Source organism: Ischnura elegans, chromosome 1 (assembly GCF_921293095.1).
Source record: "Ischnura elegans chromosome 1, ioIscEleg1.1, whole genome shotgun sequence".
NCBI classification, from domain to species: Eukaryota; Metazoa; Arthropoda; class Insecta; order Odonata; family Coenagrionidae; genus Ischnura; species Ischnura elegans.
The window spans coordinates 33,676,571-33,696,310 of NC_060246.1; the positions used below are offsets into that span (position 1 = coordinate 33,676,571).

A 19,740-nucleotide genomic window follows, 5' to 3' on the forward strand; every position below is an offset into this window, starting at 1 on the left:
TTTCTGCGAATCGCCAAAACAAAGGAATCTTCCTTTGGGTCCTTCACGCTCGTCGTCCCTTCTGGTTCCTTTCTTAAGGGAACCCTTTTGTTTATGTGTGGTGTGGGCGTTTCCATTTCTTACCTGGCAACCTTGCCCCCTACTCCCTCTAGCTGTCATCGGACAACTCTCGGCGGCCGGACTGTACCTGATGTAATTAATGGATGCCCCCAAAGTACGAGCGATGCAGCGGTCCACTCAGGTTACTCCTCTGGGCTGGAAGAGGGTCGTCTGCTGCTGCCGCCGAAAATGTATTTGGTGCCCACTTTGTCTCTAAAAGTAGTTGATTACTACTTTAAAAGTCAACTTATCCCAGGCCAAGGCAATTAACGATCTATCAACTTTGCAAAGGGTTCGTACAAGAAAGAGTGCATCCAGTCACCAGATTTCTGAACCTACAGGCCTCGACAGTTCTGTAACCGAAACTACTAGACTCGACATTCATGATAGTACTCAAAGCCAACTTGAGTCGAGTACCATTGACTCGACTTGAATTTTCGAGTACTTGCACACCCCCAGCAAAATTAGACATGATATACACTTCCATTCCATTGGATATCCGCAACATTACCTTGTTTTTTGCCGTTTTTATTAAGATGGTACTCTAATATAACAAAATGAAATATAAGTGAGGTCATTTATTTTCTTCAGACATAATTTTCACATGATGAATTATATTCTTATTAACCATTTCCAATGGATTTTCTTGAAATTTAGGGTTTCTCATTAAGCTTCTGAATGTTGCAATATTGGCAAGCCTGAAAAGAAAAAAAATCATAGAGTAGACTGATACATAGTAACTTAGCATTATTTGTTGAGATAAATGGGACAAACCTTCACATAAAATTGTAAAGATAAGCACAAATAAAATATATGAGATTAAAAAATATATGTTCATTCATTTTAGGTAAGAAAATAGAGACTATTAAATATTTAACAATTAATGAACTTAGCATTTCACACTCTTATAAAATAAGCATAATACATAAGAATATGTACTACAATACTTCACAATGTGATACAGTCAATCCGGCTAGAATCAGACACTAGATTAATTATTTATGCATAGGTAGGCATAGTTACAAGTTAAAATATATCATTAAATTTCTTCTTAAATATCGAGCATTAGGCAATGGCTAGTAACTCAGCGAAGTGGCCCTTTGTAGAGAACCATTGGGCACCAAACAATTATGTGCTAACAATTTAATTGACTCCTTTAATAACAAATCTCAATGTAAATCAGATAAACAGAAGAACACTAATGTAATTATTACGTCAATTTGCCAGACAATTAACAGTAAAGACCTAGAGGTGATCAAATCAGATAAAGGCAATAGTACCGTGATCATTGATAGGGAAGATTGCGTGGACAAGTGCCTCTTCTTTCATCCGTGAGAATTCATTCTTGATTGAACACAGTGACCCCATGAAAGTGTTCCAAAAAGAAGTGAAAGAAGCCATCAACGCGTGCCCTGGCATACTCACTCATTGTTATAAACATCACTTGTTACAAATGAATCCAAGGTTATATGGGCTCCCAAAAATCCATAAAACAAATATTCCCATATGACCAGTGGTTTTCGGCGTTGGATCACCAGTACATAAACTTTTGCATAGGATTAATCAACTCTATCGCCTGCTCACAAAGTTTACCCCTAAATTCAGCATATAAAACTATAGTACTTGTCGAAAAAATTAAACTTATCAAGATACCTAGGAATGCCAAACTAATTTCCTTTGACGTAAAAAAACCTTTTCACTTCCATACCCGTGAAGGAAGCCTTAGAAATGGCCATAAATATCCTTAATGATTCACAAGCAAACCCAGTTGCCATACAAGAATTGTCCATTCTTTTGAAGGTATGTGTAAAACAAAATTATGTACTTTCTTTTTAACAATGTATTTTATCAACAAGACAAAGGCCTATCAATTAGGTCTCCTCTTTCCCCATTGCTCACCCAAGTGTTTATGGACAATTTTGAAAGGAAACTTTTTAACTCAATGACTCACTTGTAAAAAACGTATTTTACTGGTTTTTGATATGTTAACGATATTTTATGTTGCTGGACCGGAAACCATCGGCAAGCCAATAATTTTTTAAACCTTTTCAACCAAGTCATAAAAATATTGATTTCACTATGGAGAAACCTACAGACGGAAGGTTAAGTTTGTTTAGATTTACAACTATCTTTATCCAGGGAAAAACACATGTTTAATATCTTTGGAAAACCGACATCTGCAGATATGGTCATCCCGTCTGATTCGTGCCATACTTTCAGTCACAAAATGGCAGCATTCCACTCAATGATTAATAGACTTGTGAACATTCCTCTTTCATGGGAGTCCTTTGCTAAAGAACTGAACCACATCCACCACATTGCCTCGGTTAACAGTTACCATGCGTATCTGATTGAGAGGATACTACGGAATTCACGTATGAAGAAGGCCATCAGAGAAATCACAGACCTTAAGCCAACCTCAAATATCAAGAAGTGGGTGAAACTACCATATGCAGGCAAAGAGTCTTACAAAGTATCTAAGTGCTTCCAGAGAGACCGATTCAAATTCTGTTTTTATTCCCCAGTGACACTAAAAACATTATTTGACAAATCGTTAGACAAATTGGACCATCTTTCAAGATCCAGCATTTATGAAATCAGCTGTGACTCAACATATGTAGGTCAAACAGGCTGGAATTTCAAAGCATGGGCAGTGGAACATAAAAGATGTTTTGAAAAGAAAGATACTAAGTCCCAGTTAGCCACTTATCTCATCAAAAAAAGCCATTCGTGCAATTTCAACCCAAAAATATTGACCTTCAAAGAAAAAGGACGTCGGCTAGATGCACTTTATCTACATCTACATAATACACCGCAAGCCGCCTAAAAGGAGTGTGGCAGGGGGTGTTAGGACACCAGCCGTTTACTCAGAAAAAATGAACTGCTCAAACGAAGTTGGGACTAGCGTTTATTAAAGTCCTTTTTGGTTAGGGGGAAAAACGAATTCCCATATCTATCCGTTCGGCAAAATATCTCTCTTAATTTGTCGCTTCTATCGGACCTGGAAATATAGTGAGGCTCTAATATTATGTTCCCTGTTTCGCTCTTACAGATATCCATTCTCAATTGTTCAAGCAATCTAAGCCAAGCACACAGCCTCTGAGTCTCAAGCGGCTCCCAGTCGAATTTGCTTAACATCTGAGTAACGCTGTCTGCATGCCCGTAGCGGTTTTTGACGAACCTCACAGCCTTCCTTTGTGTTTTGTTCAGTTCGTGGATTAAGTCTTCCTGCACCGGATACCATATGCTCGCTGCATATTCAAGGTGTGGTCGGACAAGTGTGAAATAGCACCTTTCTTTTACTTTCTCATCCGAAAATCTTCTCACAATACGGTTGACGAATCCTAATTTTTTAGTACTATGCTGCAAATATTCCTTATACGTGTTCCCCATGACAGGTTCAAGGTTATCGTAACTCCGAGGTACTTCCCTTTGTCTGAAGCTCTCTCGCATATGACCAAAAGGATTTTGGATTTTCTTCGAGCAATTCACTGAGCACTTTTTACTTGAACTTTCACTTTGCAGTTCACATTGACCATTGTGCAGCAACTTTCTTTAGCTTCAAGTTCCTTCAATTTTTTACATAATATAATGGACTTTCTGTACACATTGTATAGTTTTCTCTGTTTCCTAAGTTCCCTTCTGACATCGTTGTTGTACCAGCATGGTTCCTTATTATTATATTTCAGTTTTTGTGGAATATATTCGTTGATTTCTTGGTGCAGAATATCTAACAAGTGTTTCGACATCTGTGCTTTTGTCCTTTGTACATATGAATCTTTTGTAGGAGTCATTAAGCATCTTGCCAAATTTATTGAAGTTAAGTGGGATATCACCAGGAGAAAACTTAAAGAAAAGATTATCAATAACATCGAGTTCCTAAGTCATTCCCCGCTGTTAGCCCTCCCCTAAAACCTTCAACCGAATCCCAATTCCTTACTTTTCCCAACCGCCTCCTCACTCCCTTCCCCCAACCCCACTCCCATTTCTGCCAACCCAAAACCTTACCCCTCCTTTGTGTATATATAAGACTTCCCGACTGAAACCTTGCATTTGTACCTGATTATAGCGAAGATGATTCGCTGAAACGTGTCGTACGCTAATAAATACTGTGGAAATACACAAAGTTTTTCATTTATCATTATGATTTGTGCATACGTAACCTTCGACCAACTTCTGTCATGCAGTTCAGAAACTACAAATATGCTACATACTTTATGTAATCAGAATAGTGCTTGTTTCCTGCTTCATATATTAGAAAATAGAAATTGACCTGTATTATTACAGGAATACTCCAATACAATGTGTAAGTATTTTGGGAGCAAATTATCAAGTTTAGTTTCAATCTTTATGCGGCAGGCTGCTTTGCCTATTCATTTGCTATTACACAGAGCATAGTTTTCTTAAACAAGCACAAATGCATAAGATTGTACTGGTAGCAATAGTAAATTAATGTGAGTGACATACCAATGTGTGTACAACATAAAATAACCAGTTGGAGAACATTGAAAATAGAGGAATAATAAATCCCATTCCTGCTAAAAATACTTCAACTAACTCTTTAATTCCTGAATTTATCTTCTTCACCCAAAAGCAAATAAAACTCTAAAAACATAAAATTTTATTGGCAATTAGAAAATAATAAGTTTTCATTAGTTGCTTTATTAACAAAATACAAAGTATAAAAAGATCATATGAAAAATAAATAAGAACAAAGGCTCATGTGGTCCAATGAGCCCAGAAAGGTACATATTTATTAGAGATAAAAAATATATGCTCAACTTCAGTGATGATGCACGAGAAAAGTTTTTTTTTGTTACAAGGGAAGAGTCTCAAGTAGTCCTAGAATTGTTCAAACTTTTAAAGGGCACAGTGGAGAATGAGACAGAGAACAAGATCAAATGCCTCTGTACAGATAATGGAGGTGAATATGTGGGTCATACACCAGAGGGGGAGTTAAGGATATGTGGGATTAAACATGAAACTACAATATCATATAATTCCGAGAAGAATGGATGTGCTGAAAGAAAAAACAGAACCATCATAGATAAAGCTAGGTGCATGCTCTCTGGCTGCAATTTACCAGAATATTATTAGTTAGAAGCCCGTAGAGCAGGTGTATAAATGAAAAACAGAGCACCATCCGGAGCAATCGCAACTGCATTACCTTAGGAGAGATAGTCTGAACGAAATATTGAACTTAGTCATCTAAAAGTATTTGGAAGTTTAGCCTATGCTTGTGAGGCTAAAGAGCAAAGAAAGAAGCTGGATGCCACATCCAAAAAGAATTACTTAGTTGGCTATTGTGTATTTATTGGCTGACCCTGACTTAGTGGGAATAATAATCAAAGAATGTAATGTATAGTCTGAATTTAATATAATGGATGCCAATTCCCTTGGAAAGAACTGTATTAAAATACTTGATAGTGATACTGTACATGTATACAATGATAACCAGTTTGCAATAAAAAATGAAAATTTCAGAGACACCAAGGAAATGTAAAGCAAATAGAGGTTAGCATTGTCAATAGGATAGTTGCTAAAGAAAAAAATAATAGTAGATTACATGCCAACAACAAATATTGCAATATGGCAATTGTGATTACAAAGGACTAAACAATGATAAGGATTGAAACTGCATCAATCAATTGAATACTGTGGCTCGTGGAAGCACCTCATTGAATTGAGGGGTGAAGGTGTTGTACTTGTAACCTAAGTTAAGAAATAAATGGCAACAGTAAGTTTTGGCAACCGCTATTGCCTAGTTTTTCTCTGAGCTGAAAGGTGTTCTCATTCTTCCATAAAAATTGTACTGTTCCGAATCCCTAAAAACCTAAATCACAACATAAAAGTTAGCATACCATTCATACTTCTATTCATCATAACATTTAGAAACTCACATCTCATTCTTTCGTCCTGTAGCCTTAGGAGTACTTCGCTTCTTTCGGCATTTTTCTCGGATAATTTCTTCATTAACAGAGCTAGGAATACTAAAATCGGGCAAAGCATCAAGGAGAGGCTTCATATCACCGGTTATAACAGTCTTTTGACGTTTGGCTGCCAATTTTTCCTCCTTTTTCGCGCTGTAGAATGCATCTATCTCTGAAAATTAAACAGAAGTTGAACATATTAACACAAATCTTTTTAGAGATTCCAAATTTTAGGCATAAAACTAGGGCTCACTTTTCATAAATGTTGCGTGTCGTAATTTTCGCTTCAACTTCTTCGCCACTGGGGTATCCGACTTAGCGCTCTTCCAAGACCGAACACTTTTTATATCGACTTCCTCAGATGGAAGTTTAATTTCATCAAGTGAAATACTAATTCCCGAAAAAATAGAATCAGATATAGTGGGTAAGGGCAATTCCGACTCTTCGTTGACATTCAGCGATGATGCAGATTCGACAGCTCGGTCTTTCCCCCCTACCGCTTTCAAGTGAAATTTTCTCCTCTCCCTTTTTAGACGACCCATCAGGAAAATATTTTAAGCACAAGCTCCTATCACCTATAGTCTCCCACGCGCTGTGATTAAAACACAACACACCAATACTAACAAGTGACCCTTTCAAGAATAAAACTATACATCCATCACTACAGGCGTTTCTTCTTAAATGCTTCACATCGCACCAGTGCACCGTGTTACTCTTGTTACGAACGATAACGGCTGATTACAACAAAGGCTAGTTTGTGTTAGATTTCCCTAGAGATCCTCAGAAATGCAACGCTTGAGTTTATAGTACCTAGATTAATGATTAATTTTGTCCCCACACTAACGAAAGAACCTCAATATTTCTATAATAGCTCTAGATTTTCTATCTCCTCGAACGGTAAACACATGGGAAGTCTACATGCATTCCACGATGCATTCCTATGCAAGGAGTGATTCAAAAGACCACATTTCCTTCCGTTGCAGTTCTCTAGATGTCTAGATTGCTTTAGATCCTACAGATTGCTACAGATGTCCTCAACGTTCTCCTAAGCCCCTGGTGCACAGACTAAACATTACCAAATATGTTTCGCGTGCCGTATCCATTCATGTCATATTTGAAAATTATTTTATGGATAATAATGAAGTTTAAGCTCTTTCTTGAAAAAAATAAGACTATTCTATATTCTTAATAACCACATTGACCACATTTAAAAGATCTCATCGATAGCGTAGTGATCGCCATCGTGTTTAAGAAACGGCAGCGGAATAAGTGGGCATTAACCGTTGAAGAACACATTTGACGGTTGAGTATCTTTTGTATACATTCCTGGTCGTGACAGTTGTGAATCGCGTTCCGGTCGAGCTTGTTCCGCCATTGTTTTGTTGCATATTGTGCATTTAGAAGAGTCATCCAAGTCACTGAATTCTAGAGGGACAACGAAGAGATTTTTCTTTCACTTTACCGTTGATCGTGAAGCTGAAATGGCTGTCTATGATGTTAACAATCGTACGCTCCCTGATTATCACACCGTTGCGGGCCCAAAACAATCATATTTCAGCCCATACGCCGATAATGGAGGGTGAGGAACGGATTTGTGGTTATGTTTCACGAAAAATGGACATGGATTTAAATTCTTTTCTTCCCTCTAGGAGTATAGTTGCTGTTGCTGGCGACGATTATGCTATCATTGGATGTGACACTCGCCTCAGTAGCGGATTTTCAATTTATACCCGTGAGCAATCTAAATTGTTTCGCCTCTCGGCAAACACTGTTTTGGGTTGCTCGGGATGTTGGTGTGACACCTTAACTCTCACCCGTGTTCTTGAAGCCCGATTAAAGGTAATATATTGTTCTCCGTCATTTTGAGTTGATATTTACTGTTACGTTTTACTTTCGCCATTCCAGCCTAGTGGTATATTTGATGAGCCTTTACATCGCCCACGGTGTGCATAATCAACCTTTTTACCCTGGTAATTTGTACTGTCGTCGTTATCTCTTCCCTATTCGTAAAAATTATTGCTCTCTACTGGCATGATGGATCTAAAGAGACCCTCTAACCTGAAAGTTTAAGGATTAGCATGCCTCATCAAGATCATGGCATACATGCAACAGACTTAGTTATCAGTGCAATCCCTAAATGCCTAGTTACATGGTAAATTAACGCGTACTAGTTCATGTCTAAATGTATGTACGCTAAAGTGCTCCGTGTAACTACCCAACTTGCATGAATGCTTGAGTAGAAAATATAACCTGTTCTAATTCTATCCATGCATTCGGACACGTTCCGTTTCAGTGAAATAGTTCATGAATCCACAAATTAACTTGTATGTGTTAATATGCCGTGTAAGCAACCCTTAACAAGTGTCAGTAGTGCAGTGCTACCCACGGGGTAAATGCATGGCGCAATATGCAATTGGGGGAGATAGGCTCCCATGAAACAGAAAACCAAGTGTCTTACCTTGTGTGCTATACCCACTAATTCAATTCTGTATTGTAGGCTCAGCTTGAATCTAAACCAACTCATTATGTCAGCGTTCAGTATCGGTTGTACTGTTTAATCTATTTCTATGTCATTTAGGAAGACAAATTTGTATTGTTGATCATAATATCTCTGATCAAAATTTCACTGCCTGGGCGCTTGAACTTTATCCATGGATGTGATTATTATATTGTATTTGTCATTGCGTATCAATGATATATCAGACTTAAGAAATGAATTAGTTTTATTGATTACTACCCACACAATGCACTGCCCATTAAATATATAGTTACACAAGTTGTAAAGTTTATGCAAACAAACACCCTTTAAAATTGACTACTAATTAGGGATGGTCAGATCTGATACCTCAGATCCAAAGTAGCGGAAACATCGGATCTGGATCCAAAATTTTAAATAATAGCTTCAGTAAAAGCAATCATAAGGGTGGAAAGAGTTCCCATTCTCTCTTCGATTGCGCCGTCGCATGTGATTCTTGTCCTACTCATGAACTGGTTTGTTTGAAAGCTCTTGCAGAAGTTACGTAGCAGAATTTAGGTTGTGGAAAATAAAAAAGGCAAAATACGACTGGCACATAGATTGAACAATCATAGGGGGAATCTCAGCGTTGTAGGTTAATAACCTCGTCAAAAGTAACTACTGATTTGTGAATGAAAAACTTTGCTGTTTCTACAATTTAAGTTTCTACAAATTGTAGAAACAGCAAAGTTTTTCATTCACAAATCAGTAAGATGGATTTCTACAACATGAAGGCCTCTACTATTCAGTGCATCAAAAGTAACTACGTCGCAGATTTCAGAAAACTGCCCTTAGCCGTTCATCAGTCCGTGCCTTTGTTATTTTTTTTTGTTTCCGAAATCACACGGGCATTAATCATTGTCTTTTAGGTAAAATATCAAATTACAAGAGAATAATTGAAGCGTGTTTCATCGCTACCCCGTCTCACCAACTACCTGCTTCAATTCGCAGTTTCTAGACGACTAATGTTAAGTGAGTGACTTTCTGGGCCCGGAGATGTCTCGATAGCTTCGACAATTAGATGACAAGCATGAGATTTAAAAAAGAATTAGAACGAACGCGACGCATTCCTGATGATATATCTGTTTATTTTTCAGCTCTAATTGATTGCCACTAAGTTTTCTATTCACAATTAGACTACTAATATGCAACATTGTCCTAACAGCACAATTTTCAAAGAAACAAGTGCAGCATTAACCCCTCAAACAAGTAGAGACGGATTGCAAACGCCAACTGCATATGCCACGTAGCGTGCCCAGCTTCGCTTTGAAGGCAACGATGTCACTGAAGCACGACCGGACTTGTTCGTCCTTGACTCCCTCATTTGTAGCCTCGTTGCATGAAATACGGAGGGAGTGCACTCCTTCCCTTCCACCTCTCCTTTACGTGATGCTGCGGCCCACCCCTTCCTCATGCTGAGTGGTCGAGTACCTCGTTGCAATTGTTGTTCCGGCTCAGAAAATCAATGATCCGAATCCGAAAAAAATCCTTTGCCATTTTGTAATACAAATACAGTGATTCGTGGTCACAAGGAGCTAACGTCTGGAATGGGGGTTAATGTTATCACGAATTATTTTGATTATTTCTAAAAACTTTCGAGGAGGATCTAAAGCACTGCTTAGACTGTTATACACGCTGTTTTCTGGTGACATCCTTAGCCCCACATCAGTCCTAACGTTTACAAGAATATGCCAATTTGCCTCAATGCCTCCTCAGTCCTATCAGTTGCCTCAACTCTCGGTTGGCCTCTGCTAATCCCTGGATTAATTTTCAACCATTGTTGGCTTCGGTAATCAATTCCGAAACTAAATTTCATTAAATTGAGTGTTGTTTGTCACCCTCTCCTCTAACCCTGCCGACATTATAATTTGATTTTCTGACCCTCCCCGAAACCCCACACCGTCCAGCTCTAATTTAGAGATTTTCTCCTCAGTTCAGAGGAGATCGATCCTGTTCATCCAGCATCCTGAATATGCACTGTTTTTAATGTTTGGCCACCAAAATTTATCCAATCCCGCCTGTTTCGTCACTTCTCGACCAAGTCCACTTAAATCTCCATTTCCTCCTTGTCATGTTGATATTCCCTATTCATCCTGTCTAATGCTAAAATATATCCCCGGGTATAACCCTGCCTAACATCCCCTTCCATCCTACCCCTTACTTCATCGAAAATAAGTCTAATCCTTTTATATTCATCTTTCATGGCGCTCAGATCAAAATTTATTACTACCATCCAGGAATGTTCAATTAATATTACATCCCACGGTCTTTCACACAAGATACAACTTGCTAATGGCATCACTTCTTGGCCCCTGATAGGGTCCAAACCACAACCCAACAAACACAACAGCCAAACCAAATAGTTTAGGGGTCCACCATATCCTCTTCTTCCGCCTTCCACCTTATCAGCACCTCCCGCGGGTGTAGATAATGGCAGTGAGAGGGTGCAAAAGGGGGGACCACGTACGGTGAGGGCAACTCGTGACGTCCTCTTCTTGGTCGTAACCTGTGAAGATAACGACAGAGTAGGGGAGGGGGGTCAGTGGGGATGACTTCTTCCGCCCCCAATGGAAAAGCAGTGTCGTCTTGATGAGGGGTGGGGGGCGGGCACCTCTTCTTTCTCTATGGCCACGATTTCCCCTCTCTCCACACCGCTGCCTCCTCCTCCTGTGCCTTGCGTGACCAGTGAATCTCCTCGGCTCTCCACTCACTCGTCCTCCCACTGCATGGGGGTGGTTTACAGCTGATGTCGGTTTTCGCAAAGAAATGTCACCTGGAAGAAATTTCCGTGGCCATCCACGGGGTCGATCAGCAATATTCTGTGCTTTAGGAGGGGGAAAAGGGCCATGATAAGTCTTAACACGACTTGTGTGGAAAATAAGGGTTTGAAATGGAAGTTCAAACAGTATATCGCACTTAGAAGTTACTTTCGACACACGATATGGGAGTTGCGCGGTCTATGAAACTTCTTTACTTGCCCCACTTTCAAGTAAGGGTCACTTAAGAATACGTAGTCACCTTCCTCACATTCCCTCACCTTACCCCTTCCCTTCACAGTTTCCCTCACCGCTAGGCGATCATTTCGGGCTCATTTTTTCCACATTCCCTTCAACGTCTCTCATAGCCCTGTCACACTAGGGTGTTCCTTCCCTGGGCTACTTGCCCTGAAACAATTGATAGGTGATGCCATCTGTTTTCCAAACACCAACTCGTGCGGAGTGAACCCCATGCTCTTGTGTTCACTCGTGTTATATGCCGTACTGCTGCTGCGGTGATAGCGGCGTGAAATGTCTCCTGCATAGAGAGTTGCGTTTTCTCCCCCACCCTACTGGGCAGGCCATTTAGGAAGACGTCTAAAGCCCTCTCATCATCCTCCGACCGCTAGGCTGCCGCTGCAGAAAAATCTTCCTCTTCCTGACACGTATGGCTATTTATGTCGCGGATGCGATCCATGAACTCTTCTATCTGTTCCACTGGGCCTATCTGTATGTTCGCAAACATCTTAAAATTTCCTATTCTTCACCCCCTGTTACCTCTCCAACAGCACCTTTTTTGCTTTGGAGTAGGTCAAGGCTTCCCCCACTCTTGTCTTTGCCCTCAGGAGATCCGCAGCCCCTCCGAGTGTGCCCGTGCTTAGCCTGTCTTCATCATCCCAGCCGCACAGCCTTCCCACCTGTTCTACTTGCAAGAACGCTACAACGTTTTCCCCTGTGACTCCCAAAAAACTTTCAACTGCCGATATCATTGAATATGATTTCCTCGAGTTCTCCCCTGTCCCAGTCATATCTATTGTACGGGCTCTAAAACTTGCATTTTCTTCTTTGAGGGCCTGTAGCTGCGTACAAAGCTCATCCATGGCCTCTTGGAGCTCACAACCTTTCCACAACCCGATAAACTAACGCGGCTTGCCATTGCCACTCACCTTTTCACGTCTGATATTACTGCACTTCCCAATGACATTCAGGATAGCCCACTTCTCGACACCAAATTTAAGCGCTAAGCTTAATAGAAAGGGCCAGGTTCGGAGAAAGAAGAGTGAGATGAGAAGTCTGACATCTGGTTTAACACCTTTAATTCACAGAGCAAAGGTACATTCTCTACCTTAGACACGAGACTCCCCGTGCATTCGCCCTCTAAGAATCTGCCTCTCATGTCGCGTCCGTATCGTCAGGGGCGCAGCGAAGAATTAAGACTAGGGGGGGTTTTAGGCAAAAATAATACTTAGGGGTGCGAGGGACTTGCATACCCGCCAGGGTAAGCAGGAGTTGCGAGGGCCCTCCTTTAGAAAAATTTTAAGAATAATGGTTCAAAATGGAGAGTTTTACGGCCTTCTGATGGGTATTTGATTAATCCTTACACTATTCTATTAGTAATACTGATCCAAATAAGTAAAATGGATAACTTAAAAATTTCTTTGAGCTCTGGGGGGGGGTTTTAACCCCCAAAACCCCCCCCTCGCTGCGCCACTGCGTCTCGTGACCCTCTCAGCATCTTCCTATTGGCTGGAAATGGCAGCATGATTTTGCATTTCATGTACCTTCCCACACCATGATGCTGCAATGTGTTAAACCGCATAGTGTGTTAGAGTCATACACAGAGACCAATCCCACGCGAGAGGTTGCAAGGTGTTAATCGGTGTAGGGTTTTAGAGACATGCACGAAGACAGATCCCACGCTAAGAGGATGCAAGGTGTAAGGGGTTTCAGATACTAGAGGAGAGTTGAGAATAGTTGAAGTAAAGAGAAGTATCCAAAAAATCTTAGGTGGGAGATGGGACAACTTATTTGGCCACATTATGAGACATGATGGCCTGATGAAAACAATTGTTGAATGACAGGTGGGAGGGAAGAAGGGCAAGGACTGCCCCAAGTGAGTTACGTAGGACAGGTCATGAGGGATGTAAAAGAGAAGAACTATATCACTATGAAAAGGCTAGCATGTACGAGAGAGGAATGGAGAGCTGCATCAAACCAATCGTAGGATTTTTAACATATGATGATGAAATGTTTAGGTGTTGAAGTGTATTGTTTTGGAATGAGTGGTAGAGTATTGTTCGGTTAGAAGTATATGTCAATAAATATATTGTGTTCTGAGAATATTCGTGCGATATTATTTCATTTTTTCATCCTCTGCTGCATCTCTCTATTTATATTTATCTTAGATTAAATACATATTTCATTTTAATATATTTCAGATGTATCTCCATGAGCATCACAAGCAGATGTCAACTCCAGCAGTTGCTCAGATGTTATCGACTATGCTGTACTACAAAAGGTTTTTTCCATACTATATTTCCAATATTTTGGCTGGATTGGATGTGGATGGCAAAGGCTGTGTTTATAGCTATGATCCAATTGGCCACTGTGAGCGTACCACTTACCGTGCTGGTGGTTCAGCTGGAGCACTCCTTCAACCATTATTAGACAATCAGGTGAGAAATTCAGATGCTGGATGGTGATAATATTTTACTTGAGTTTGACAATTTAAATTATGAATTTAACATTACCTTGCCTTTACAGATTGGTTTGAAGAATATGGAGAATGTTTCTAGTGATCCAATCCCTCTGGATAGAGCTTTAGCTGTCTTGAAGGATGTTTTTATATCTGCTGCAGAGAGAGATATTTACACTGGAGATAGCATTTTTATCAATATAATAACAAAAGATGGTATTAAGGAAGAGAAGTTCATGTTGAGACAGGATTAAAACCCTAATGATGTAACCTGATGTGTGAAAATGGAAGAATGTCATTTGTGCTTGTCTTAAAAAAAAATTTCTAAAGCTAATTGTTGTGTATGTGTTTTTCATATGATATCTATCTTCTTATCAATTGTGTTCTTGTGTTGGTTTAATTTTGATTTCACTCTTCTGAACTTTATGTTCAGTATTATTTTTCTTTGAAGGGTGATAAATAATATTTTTCTGCCTTTTCCTAGCAAGGCATGGTGCTAGGTTAAGCACCAAGTTAGGCATTGATCAAGAATTTCCTACAAATTTTTCTTATGCGTGTGTGGAATTTTATAAGGAAAGCATATGGGACCACCTTTTTAAGACAGGAAATTGAAGGGGCAGACATGATTTTGATATAATTTTTTCTGTCCTCTCCAAGGGATAGCTCTAGAGGTCTCACGAATGATTGTTTGCCACAGTCTTCTGTGTTTGCTTTTCCTCTTTTATTCATTTTTTCTGTAATAGGAAACTGATCAGAAATCTAAGAACTTTTGGAGTGCTGCATTTCACCTTCAGTGGAATAAGAACTGTAATTTTGAAGGGATAGGAAATTAATTGAAAAAGAAATGATAAAGTTATCCAGAAAAGGATAGTCTGTGCTCTCATTAAGTTAAATAGTGACTAAAATGGTGGATCTAGGACTGATTTATGATTCTGTTTACACACAATTTTTCATTAGGTTGAAGTGAATTGGAGAACAAATAAGACCTTAACTTCATCGCATAGGTAACGTCGTTATTCACAAGACCAAAAATTAATCTCACCCATGAGGAGGGAGTGCTTACATTCAGAAATTTGTGCCTGAAAGTATCTCTTTTATAATGTAGTCCTCACAAGTATCATTCTTACCGGCATTTTACGACTAAATTTCTTTCCTGCAAACAATATGAAATTCTTGGTACACAGTTAATTTTCTAGAGGTGTTAAACAAAAGATCCCGTCTCATTTTGAGCAAAAGAAAATTTAACAGTTCTGTTAAGTGTTGGGAGTATGACATCCTTTAGATATGTGAACAGGGTGTATTGACTTTGTGGAAAATGAATACTGCAGCATCAAGGAATACCCCTTAAGTATGCCCTGATGACCATGGACTCGAAATGTCAGCCGAGATGGAGTTGGAGAACCTGATCCAGTGGAAATCCCGAGTAACCTTCCACAATTCTATACGCCGGGAAAGCCTGCAATCATTCTACACCTTAAGTGTTACACATTATTTTCTAGCCCATCTGTGACCCAGGATTTAATTTTCTTGTTCTGGAAATTTTTCAAACCATAATAACATTTTATTCACTTGCACTTCATGAAATTAATTTTTTTGCTGGCTAAAAGTATCTAAACACGTAGGTTGCTTAAAATGTTTCAGAATTTGAAGAAAAAAGGTTAGGATCCTTTCCAGACAGGAACCTAGTCGAACCCATACTGGGACCTTTATTTTTAAATATATAGTTACCCTCACATTAAACAATACAAAAAACATGCTTATAGAAAAAATGTACCGTATAAGCTTGTGTAAGAGGCGCACCCCTATTTTGAGGATCGAAGCTATAAAGAAAAAAAATTTTGCGACTTTTTTTATCCTATCGTCCGGTGTTGCAGACGTATGCCTGGAATTTCGACAGTTATCGAAATGTCCTCTTTCAGTACTATTTGAAAAAGGAAATTTTGATAACTGCGGCGGCATAAGAGGGAGTAGAAAGAGTTCCGATCCTCTCTTTGCATACGCCATCGCTCTACGTTGCTTGCCCTACTCACGAACAATTTTGTTTAAAAGCTCTCGCAGGAGTATTGCAATAGAATTGCAGCCATGGAAAATTTTAAGCCAAAACACGACAGGCAAATGGCATGAGCTTTCCCAAGAGATTGAACAACAATCGGGGCAATCTCAGCGCCGTAGGTTAATAACCGCGTCGTAGATTTAAGGCCCCTTGCACACACACCGATTTTGGACGGCCGGTAAAATATCACCGGCAAAATGCCGGTTATCTGCCGGCTGTTGTCACTGTGGATCGCCGGCGCCGGCTCAAAAACTTAGCAACGTATCGTTTGAACGGTAAAAATCCGGCGTGTGTGCAAGCATCGCTTCGCCGGTAAAATATCGGCCAATATTTACCGACCGTCCAAAATCGGTGTGTGTGCAAGGGGCCTAACGGAACTACACTCGGCTCTCCATCAGCTAACGCCTCTGCCGTTTTTTTCCTTTCCGAGACTCCACAGGAAAATATCAAGTTACAGGGGAACAATGGAAACGTGTTTCATCCCTACCCCATTCCACCAACTGACCTTTTTCGGTCTACCAGGTTCAATTCCCCGAGTTTCTGGAGGTCAAATGCTACGTGAGTCACCTTCTGAGCTCGAGGATATCTCGATATCTTTCAGCAATTGTATAACACGCACGAGGTTCTAAAAAGAATTAGACCTAACGCGACGTATATCTTACAGCATTTAAGTTTTTTGAGCTCTAATTGATTGACACAAAGATTTATAGCTAAAATAAGGTTATTAATATTCAACATAGTCCAAACAGCACAATTTCGGAAGAAACAAGCGTAGCATAAGCGCATTCAAACAAGACGAGACGGACTGGAAACTCAGGCAACGCAAACTGCGTATATCACATTGCTACGCCTTCGCTTTAAAGGCAACGACGTCACATGCAAGATCGGACGTGTTCTTCCCTTTCTCCTTCGCTCGTAGCTTTAAATACGGAGGGGAGGGAGCCCTCTTCCCCTCGACCTCTCCATCAGCGCTCTTCACTTATAAGCATTTCCGATTTCTTCTATCCACCATTAAGTCCAACAGTGAGCACACTCGTTCGAATTTTTTCAACCGCAGGTTTTGACACCAATATTACTATATGCAGTATAAATGCCGCGGGATGCCCACTCGCGGCAATAAATTTAGCGCGCGCTCCGGAGCGAATCACCCCGCGCGATCTTTTCAATGTTCACCTCTGGGGTACCGACGTGACGGCGCGATGCTTGCAAAAAATTCAAACAGGAGCATTTTAAAAATACGTCACTAAGGGAGAAACTCCCTGCCTGCCGCTTGATTTTGACCCAGGGTTTCAGATGACTGACTCACGCTGAAAACCAAGGCCACTCAGTTCCCCTTGAACTTGCAACCGGTGAAGGGGAGGGGGGGAAGATAAGAAGTTTGTGTAAGAGGCGCACCCCCATTTTCGGCTGCAACATCTGGGAAAAAAGGTGCGCCTCTTACACGAGCTTATACGGTATACGTCAACTCAATGGTAATGGATAAAATGTAGGCAGGATGGATCAAGGAGACTCGGTGCACTAGGTTATTCTTTGAAGAACTGTCCCTGAAGGGCATTGAAAGCAATATTTTCTTATGAATGAAACCTATTTTGTAAATTCTACAGCCACTTTCATTCCATATTGAAATTGAATGATGTTAGAATGTGAAATTTTTTAAGCGTTTCATTATGACAGAATGGCTCTACCATATCTCCACTCAGTTGTCTATGAATTTTTAGTTCACAGCAAGTAGGCCATAGATTTAACTTATGAACATTATAGGGCATAACACTGGCTTAGGCAAGAGCAGGGGTTCGTAAGAGGTAAGGCAGCATATTTTATTGGAATTTTGAGAGGTGGTATGCATTTTGGTGATTTGAAAATAGTCCCATATGTTAGTACCTGCTAACAAATAGTTCAGATGCAGCTTAATACCAGAGTCAAAAGTCGCAACTGAATAGCTATGCATTTTCCTCCATGGGTATTGGTGTACATATCTTCTGATCCTAAGAATGCAAGGCACCTTAGGTCAAAAAGTTTAGTAGTACTGTTTCATTTGAAACTATACAGGATAATTCCAAGAGATGCATGAGGCCCTTGGAGCTTCTTCGCTGTACATGAAGTCAATTCACGTTGGCTCTGAATATTTGTTCAAGAGCAGAATTTAAAAAAAGTTGACTTCACAACTCCTTTTCATTGCAGGATATTCAGATGCATATAGAGGCACTGTACCAATAGTTCTACCGTTTTGTAATTTCAAGAAAACAAGGTTCATAGAATCCTGGAATACCTACCATGGTCTAAAACATTTTCATTTTTGTAGGTTATAGGAGAGGTGAATTTTCTGAATCAGTTTCAATAGCAATAAAATACAGAAAAAATCAGCCTAATTAAGCATCATTCCTTTCTGCCAAGTCACATTTCAGCCCCATTTTCCATACTTGCCTAAGTTGCTGGGGCAATTACCTTTTGTGTGGTTCCGTGGCAGAAATAGCAGTCATCAGAAAAAACATGCCTAATGTGACTTCTTCTCATGACCGACTTCAGAAGAAAACTCACTCATAGCAAAGATTATCATCAAAAAACAATTTCAGTCATTGCATTTTACTTCAATCAGGCATACTGATTAGATATTTGGTTTCTGCGAAGTTTCTCCATATGAGTCTCGGCTTTTGGGCATTCCTCTGCACTGAGTTGTCCATAGGTGACGACAGTTTCTCCAGCCATCCTGCTGGTGACTTCAGGTCAAAAGATTTGATGAAGAACTTCTGACCTGAAGATGCCAGCGTTAATAGTTACAAGCATTACTTGTTGAAATTACTTCCTATTAAAGTAATAACTTTGTTAATTTCGAATGATCAGTTTTGCTGATGAGTAACATCATACATTAAAGTAAGCAGTTTTATGGATGGAATAAGCTGAACCTTATTGTTTTAAAAAGGCAATTGTAAACATCCGTTATTTTTTCCTAGTTCTAAGTGTAAATTCTTAATTTTACAAAATAGATGCAGTCAAAACAGGGCTGTTAGTGAAAAGCATATGTGATAAATAATTTTTTTCACCATGGACACCATATTCGTCCCATTTTATTTTCTCATGTGTTTTAAAAAGTAGCAAGTATTAATGGAAATTTTTAAACAATTGAACTTTCTCTAAAAAAGTACATAAATGAAATTTAGTTTTACTTCTCACTGTTCAAAGAGTTACAATGTATGCTGTGTTGCATATCAAAGGAAAGAGCACATAACATACAGCAAAATGATACCTTTTTCAGCTCCCATGCTCACTTAAGCAGAGAGTTACGGGCAAGGTAAGTAATATTATGAGACAGGTCAATGTAAGTTTTCATGATGTGTCAACTCTGGGTGAATAATCTCCTTAACCTTTTCGCGCCGAGCTCCTTCGCGGGAAGTTGCTTTTGGCTCTACGAAGAGTTTGAGATTTTCTTTTTCGCCCCATACGGAGTTTTTTTTTCGGCTTGGGACTGACCAGGTAGTCGCTTCCTCCCCTTAATGACCTTGCCTAGCGGGGTCCCGGACCCTTTCCGTGGCAACTGAGCAAATATAATCCTCGACCCTTTTCCCGAAGGCAGCCCATCCCGGCGTACTTTTGCGGTCAGTTTATTGTTGCCAGTGCAATTTTAATTTTTTTAATTGTTACTGTTGCATTAAATGTCAGTTCATCAATGTATTCCTTTCATTTTGTAATGCCTG

General features: G+C 39.8%; 2 protein-coding genes across 2 annotated transcripts; one reads left to right on the forward strand and one right to left on the reverse strand.

Moving 5' to 3' along the window:
* Positions 1–662: 662 nt before the first annotated feature.
* Positions 663–6,982, reverse strand: LOC124158548 (ribosome biogenesis protein SLX9 homolog). Its single transcript, XM_046533702.1, has 3 exons — positions 6,283–6,982; positions 6,000–6,201; positions 663–797 (listed from the first exon to the last, which is right to left on the reverse strand). The coding sequence occupies exons 1-3, from the start codon at positions 6,569–6,571 to the stop codon at positions 674–676; spliced, it is 615 nt and encodes a 204-aa protein (XP_046389658.1). The 5' UTR covers positions 6,572–6,982; the 3' UTR covers positions 663–673.
* Positions 6,983–7,370: 388 nt separating this feature from the next.
* Positions 7,371–14,329, forward strand: LOC124158545 (proteasome subunit beta type-1). Its single transcript, XM_046533689.1, has 4 exons — positions 7,371–7,608; positions 7,679–7,868; positions 13,739–13,975; positions 14,064–14,329. The coding sequence occupies exons 1-4, from the start codon at positions 7,511–7,513 to the stop codon at positions 14,247–14,249; spliced, it is 711 nt and encodes a 236-aa protein (XP_046389645.1). The 5' UTR covers positions 7,371–7,510; the 3' UTR covers positions 14,250–14,329.
* The last annotated feature ends 5,411 nt before the right edge of the window (positions 14,330–19,740 follow it).

Bases quoted from the DNA above. Each gene is read 5' to 3' on its own strand.
- LOC124158548 (XM_046533702.1), bottom strand. From the start codon at position 6,571: ATGGGTCGTCTAAAAAGGGAGAGGAGAAAATTTCACTTGAAAGCGGTA. The intron at 6,202-6,282 runs GTGAGCCCTAGT...TTTAATTTTCAG, and splicing joins ACACGCAACATTTATGAAAA to AGATAGATGCATTCTACAGC. The intron at 798-5,999 runs GTGAGTTTCTAA...TTTTCTTTTCAG, and splicing joins ACAGGACGAAAGAATGAGAT to GCTTGCCAATATTGCAACAT.
- LOC124158545 (XM_046533689.1), top strand. From the start codon at position 7,511: ATGGCTGTCTATGATGTTAACAATCGTACGCTCCCTGATTATCACACC. The intron at 7,609-7,678 runs GTGAGGAACGGA...TCTTCCCTCTAG, and splicing joins CCATACGCCGATAATGGAGG to GAGTATAGTTGCTGTTGCTG. The intron at 13,976-14,063 runs GTGAGAAATTCA...TTGCCTTTACAG, and splicing joins AACCATTATTAGACAATCAG to ATTGGTTTGAAGAATATGGA.